General features: G+C 56.3%; 1 protein-coding gene across 1 annotated transcript; it reads left to right on the top strand.

Annotated features, from left to right (window-relative positions):
- Positions 1-3,647: 3,647 nt before the first annotated feature.
- LOC109784213 (multiple C2 domain and transmembrane region protein 6) lies at positions 3,648-6,584 on the top strand. Its single transcript, XM_020342810.4, has one exon. It carries the CDS (start codon positions 3,811-3,813, stop codon positions 6,232-6,234), a length of 2,424 nt encoding a protein of 807 aa, XP_020198399.1. The 5' UTR covers positions 3,648-3,810; the 3' UTR covers positions 6,235-6,584.
- Positions 6,585-6,812: the final 228 nt, after the last annotated feature.

Below are 6,812 nucleotides of genomic sequence, written 5' to 3'. Positions count from 1 at the left end.
GTAAATGAATGTTTACCCGATCTTGTATGTTATTTATTTTGTAATCACTTATTGACTTGTGAGCATTCATTCAAAACCACATTAATTGTGTCATCTTGTATTGGGTCAATACAAGATGGCACAATTAATGTGGTTTTGAATGAATGCTCACAAGGAAAATATTATTTTTCCGAGTAGTATATATAGAGAAATATAGTAGAGATCGGCCGTACCCGCTAACTCGGCCCTTCTTTTGGCCCAGCCTGCACCCCGCAAGCAGCAAGGCTGCCAAAGGGGCGAGCCCAGCATGGATTATTTATTAGCATAGTACTACTACCACCTGTCAACCTGGCAATCCGACCCATGGGCACGTGCGCCCATGGGCACCCGACCCGAATGGGTAGGGTATGGGTCGTCATGTTCGCCCATGGGCAACCCGATTAATGGTGGGTAGGGCATGGGTGCAGGTCTACGCCCATGGGTTACCCGATGGGCAACCCGATTAGCATGACATGTGGGCCATATAGACATATACACGTACATACAGTGGTCTAGTTTTTGTGCACTAATTATTTTGTACATAGATACAAGACACATAACACAGAAACGGAAAAAGGAAAAATTGACGGGTGGCCAGGCCATTGTGTGAAGCGTCTATGTAGCGTCAGCCCCAACGCAAGCATCACTCAGAGTGTGCAAAAGGCTATGGACCGGTCAATACCAACAAATGGAGCCAAGGCTATGGGTTTCACGTTGGCAAAAGAGAAGCAGCCGGCCCCAACCTAGGCACCATACAGCCAGCTTCACGTTTGCTTCTTTCACGTTTCAAGAATCAAGGCCCAACAAGATTTAGTCAGTGGCCCATACAATACACTTGTTGTTGGTTCATGCACTGGTATAGTTTAGTACCACCTCGCCCAGCTACGGGAAAGGAACCACCTGCGAGCCTATAAAACAGAGCTGCTGCACGCTGCTTGCTTGTGTGGTTGGGATTAGACAGCGCCAAATCCTGTTCGCAATAACAGGAATCATTTACCAAGAGTTTTGGCAGAATAAGTAAATTATATTGAAAATAGTATCTTGCGCCCGATGGGTAACCCATTAGGTCGGGTTACCCGATGGGTACGGGCATGGGTCTGCTCCTATACCCAAGGGGTAGACCCATTTACTTATAGGGCATGGGTTTGGTAGAGGTTGACCCGACCAAACCCGACCCGACTGCCAGGTTGAACCTCCTGTGGTCGCTGCCATAGAAAAAGCCAGAACTGGCGCTACTGTAGGCATGTTTGTCCCTACGCCGCACACGGCACGGGCACACGCCTCTATTGCTTTTGCTGCCGCTCCCTCCCGACGCGACGAGACGGAGCACCTTCTCTCACATGCCGTTACTTACGCTCGAAGCATATTCTACCCGGTGTTTTTCTTCCCGAGCTCCTCCTGATGCATCCCCGAAGCTCAGGCCATGTGATCACTTTGAAGCTAGGACACGCACATCTGCCGCCCTCGAACAATGGTCGCGCGCACATGAGAAGCACCTCGTTGCCCTTTTGTGCTGTTTTTTTTCTTTCTCGGAGATCATATTGTACCTACGTTACTCTACTTACCTAGAGCGGAGCAGTTTACTAATAAGACGCCGGTCGCGGCGAAGACCACCGTCCGCCCTAGATCCAGAACGGAATCGGAGAGGAAGGACGCATGGCTCAGACCGGTCTCGACCTCGACTCGACGACCGCGTCCCCTGTTTTACCCGGGAGACCGGCGGTGGGGCGCCGCTGGTCCCGCTCCCGTGGGTGGCGCCTTTGAACTGTTCCCGCCGCGCCTTCGCGCGCGCCCACAGCACAGCGGCGCCCATTCCCCAGCCCATGCAGAGCGAGCTCGACCGGTGAGGAGGAGGTCACTCCATCTCCATGTGCGCCCCTGCCCTAGACCACCCAGATGTTTGCGCTGGTCTATGCTCAATGACTCAGCGCTCTCCTGGCCCTGGGCCTGGCCGCCACCAACTTCGCTGGACCTGCCCGGCACCCGTGTCCTGCTCGGCGTACGTTTCCCCTTGGCAATGCGATGCCAGCAGTACAGTGCAGTGCACGGTACCTCACCCCCGGTGAGGACGACGCATGCATATTCTACCGTTCGCCGTGCTGCCAGCCACAGCCAGGAACAAGAGCGGTAGGTGAGCGCCTTCCTCCGTCGCACTCATGCATGGTCCATGTCACCGATCCTAGCTTGTCAATCACCTGTCGTGTCTAATCTAATCTACCAAAAACGCTCAAAAGGGAGGCACTTGAAAGTGACGCGAGCTATGCCTATGTGCGCCATTGTGCGATCTACTCTACTCGCCAGCGTGAAATTCTCGCTCCGAAAACGGGCGGCCGCGACACGGCTGACTCACCAGAGTTTGGAGCTATCCCCCTAGGGGAGAAGCCTTCTCGCCGACTTTCGCGACAGGAGCGGTCGCCTTTGTTTATTATTGGGAAAAAGAGAGAGACGCTTTCGGAAAAGCTAGCATGAAATGTCTATAGCAGTACTAGCCCGTCGCACGCGTAAAAGCGAGCTTGCGCCCGCGAATTTTATTCGAGATTTCGCAGCATTGTCTGGCACAGTTGCTGCCTGCTCGACGTGCAGCAACAGTGTGCGTGGCCGCACATGGAAGGAGCACAGGAAAAAGGAAACGGCGCACGGAAGAGAAAAGAAAATTAATCTACTAGATGCAGTGCACGGATGTGTACGTAGTGAATATAATATTAGTGAGGAGGAAAGTGGAGTTTTATTTATTGAGGGTAGGGGGTGTTTGAAAACGGAGAGGAAGCGAGGCAACGGCTCACGTCCGGATTGCACGGACGAAGGCGTGAAGCCATCGACAAACATCGATTTCGGGGAAATGACAGGGACCGACCGACCGAGCTCAACGTCCGTCCGCGCCATGCATTGCCAACAACCCCGTATCTCAGGCTTTGCTTGCTGCGACGCATGAGATCGTCTGCGGCCATCATCCCTGTTGCTTCAAATTCAAAAGCACCTGCTGATCTGAATCTGTCAACAGGCTACTCCAATGCTACTCTGAACATCGGATCGCGAAACGGCCCACGTGACCGTCCTTGGGGTTCGTATGGAACATGATTCGTGGCACGAAAGTTTCGCTGCAGGATGGGCGAGAATTCTCTCAATCATCTTTGGGCGGGGCCCATGTGAGCGAGCGGCTGTGTGGAGTTCGGCTGTGTGAGATGGGGAGCACGTAAATGGCTAGCAAGAAAGCGAAACAAACGAACAGCACGCTCGGGCTGCGGGGGCCAGCGGAGCGGAGACCCAGTCCCAGTGGGGGCGCACCGGTGGATCTCGCTCGCAGAGGATCCGACGCACCGGCCCGTCGAGCTGTCCAGCACATCCATCCCGCCCAGGTGGGGCCCCACGTTTCGCCGCCCGCCTCGCAACAGGCCACGCCTCCCACTACGCCAACGCTTTCCCACGCCGTGCGGGGTGCCTCCAACGTCACTGACACGGCGGCCACGGGCCGCGCTGACCTACACGTCGGTGACGTAGGGTCTTTTATCGTGTGGGTTGCGGGCCGTCACGCTTTATCTATCCCTTTTTGTTAGATACGGATATACGCGGGCCACCGGATGCGGATCTGACGGCCGGGATTCGTTTCGAGGCGCTACAGATCCCTCCACCGTGCCCTTGTGGCCTGCGCACACTCCCCTCCATTGCGCTCCCACGGCACCACCCCACCACCAACTGCTCGACGGAATGCCACACTAGCCCCCACTCCACTCCCCACTCCCCACGCCGCCGCCGCCGCCGCAGAGCGACCGACGGTGCAGCCCCGCCGGCGAGATGAAGGGAGCAATGCAGCCGCGGCCGTTCATGATGCACGGGCCGGGGGGCCCGATGGCGCCGCCGCAGCAGCAGTTCGGGCTGACGGAGACGCGCCCGCCGCTGGCCGCCATGCTGCGGCCCCGCTTCAACATCCCGGGCCTCAACCCCTCCGCCGCCGCCGCCAGCGCGGCCGGCAAGATCTCCTCCACCTACGACCTCGTTGAGCCGATGCGCTTCCTCTACGTGCACGTGGTCAAGGCGCGGGACCTCCCCGCCGTCTCCCCCACCGGCTCCATCGACCCCTTCGTCGAGGTCAAGCTCGGCAACTTCAAGGGCACCACCGCCGTCCTCGCCGGCCACCACAGCCCCTCCTGGCACCAGGTCTTCGCCTTCTCGGCCACGCACCTCCAGTCGCATCTGCTCGAGGTCGCCGTCAAGGCCAAGGATCTCGCCGGCGGCGACGACATGGTCGGCCGCATAGGGTTCGACCTCTCCGAGGTGCCGGTCCGCGTGCCGCCGGACTCCCCGCTGGCGCCCCAGTGGTACAGGCTCGACGGCAAGCGCGGGGAGAAGCTCCACCACGGCGAGATCATGCTGTCGGTCTGGCTCGGGACCCAGGCTGACGAGGCGTTCCCGGAGGCCTGGCATTCCGATGCACACGGGGCGGCTGGCCCTTCGGCCGTCGCCTCCACGCGCGCCAAGGTATACTTCTCGCCCAAGCTCGTGTACCTCCGCGTCGCAGCCATCGGGGCGCAGGACCTGGTGCCCCACGACACGTCCCGCCCCATGAACGCCTCCGTCAAGCTGCAGCTCGCCGGGCAGGTGCGGCGCACTCGCCCGGGCGGGCCGCCGGGGACGCCCAACCCGATGTGGAACGAGGAGTTCATGTTTGTCGCGTCGGAGCCATTCGACGAGCCCTTGCTCGTCACCGTGGAGGACCGCGTCGGGCCAGGCCGTGACGAGCCGCTCGGGCGCATTATGCTGCCCCTCAATGCCGCAATGACGCGGCATGACCACTTCGGCAAGCCCGTGGAGCCGCGCTGGTACAGCCTTGCGCGTCCCAGCGACGACGGCGAGAAGAAGGAGGGCAAGTTCGCGAGCAAGATACAGCTTCGGATGTCGCTGGACTTTGGGTACCATGTTCTTGACGAGTCGACTTACTACAGCAGCGATCTCCAGCCATCATCAAAGCACACCCGGAAGCCGAGCATTGGGATCCTTGAGGTGGGGGTTCTGGGTGCTCGCAACTTGATTCCCATGAAGGCCAAGGATGGTCGCAGCACCGACGCTTACTGCGTTGCCAAGTATGGTCCGAAATGGGTGCGCACAAGAACCATCATGAACACGCTGAATCCGCAATGGAATGAGCAGTATACCTGGGAGGTGTTCGATCCATGCACCGTGATCACGGTGGTGGTGTTTGATAATAGCCAGATTGGGAGCAAGAATGGCGATGCCCGGGATGAAAGCATTGGCAAGGTCAGAATTCGTCTCTCGACACTGGAGACTGACCGGGTGTACACCCATTTCTATCCTTTGCTTGCTCTTAAGCCAAGTGGCCTCAAGAAGACCGGTGAGCTGCATTTGGCTGTGCGGTTTACTTGCACGGCATGGGTGAACATGATGGCAATGTATGGCCGTCCGCTGCTGCCGAAGATGCACTACTCACAGCCAATATCAGTGATGCAGTTGGACTACCTGAGGCACCAGGCGATGCAGATTGTTTCGGCAAGGCTTAGCCGTGCTGAGCCTCCTCTGCGGAGGGAGGTGGTGGAGTACACGCTCGATGTGGGCTCTCACATGTTCAGTCTCCGGCGCAGCAAGGCCAACTTCTATCGCATCACCTCTCTGTTCTGTGGCTTTGCCTCAATGGCCAAGTGGTATGATGGCATCAGGAGCTGGCGAAACCCGATCACAACAATGCTGGTGCACATGTTGTTCCTCATACTGATCTGCTACCCGGAGCTCATCCTGCCAACCATCTTCCTCTACATGTTTATGATTGGACTGTGGAACTATCGCTTCCGGTCAAGGCACCCACCACACATGGATACCAAGCTATCGCAGGCTGAGTTTACACACCCTGATGAGCTTGATGAGGAGTTTGACACATTCCCATCCAACAGGCCAGCTGACATTGTAAGGTTGCGCTACGACAGGCTGAGGAGTGTTGGAGGTCGTGTGCAGACGGTGGTCGGGGACCTTGCGACGCAAGGTGAGAGAGCCCATGCGCTGCTGAGCTGGAGGGACCCTCGTGCCACCGCAATCTTTATATTCTTGTCCCTGGTGGTGGCCATTGTGCTGTATGTGACGCCGTTCCAGGTTTTGCTGGTCATCACTATGCTCTACTTGCTGCGCCATCCCCGGTTCCGCAGCAGGATGCCCTCTGTCCCGTTCAACTTCTACAGAAGATTGCCTGCCAAGTCCGATTCGCTTATTTGAGGCCAGAGCATTCGACAGAAGATAAAAATGGGGGATGGTTGTAACATTGTCCCCCTCTCTCGTTCTGTTCCTTCTGGTTAGCATCAGATCAGATGTGAATATAATTAATGAGTTGATTAATTTAGAGGCAGTTTGGTGGCCCTGTAATAAGGTGTCGGTTTATATGTTCGTCTGCTTAGCTAGGCAAAAAACGAAGGGAATGACCGGGGGATCCCTTCGTAGTTTTGGATGAAAAATGTTGGCTTTGGGGTTTCTGGTGTAGAGCTGGGCACAAGTTGAGTTCCAGAATGTTATGTTTATGTATTGGTGCCAGTTTTGTTTATGTTCTGTTAATTATGTTCCGTTGATCATGTTACCTGCCCCTAATCTTGTTCTTGTATGTCTAGTATGTGCTGTTCCTTCCCTTTTCTCCAGAAATATAGCTACTACTGTATTTGTTCTGAGGCGCTCACCTTGTTTCAGAGGTCACACTGGTAGTTTCACTGTGACGTTGTAGCATGGTTGATGGAATACCATGCTGGGTATATCGGTGAACTTCATCATCTTAAGAGCCTACAAATGTGCGCCAGTTCATCTGT

The sequence above is a fragment of the Aegilops tauschii genome, chromosome 1 (assembly GCF_002575655.3).
Source record: "Aegilops tauschii subsp. strangulata cultivar AL8/78 chromosome 1, Aet v6.0, whole genome shotgun sequence".
In the NCBI taxonomy this organism is placed as follows: domain Eukaryota; kingdom Viridiplantae; phylum Streptophyta; class Magnoliopsida; order Poales; family Poaceae; genus Aegilops; species Aegilops tauschii.
The sequence above is the reverse complement of the archived record's forward strand: the minus strand, read 5'-3'. Positions and strand labels throughout refer to the sequence as shown.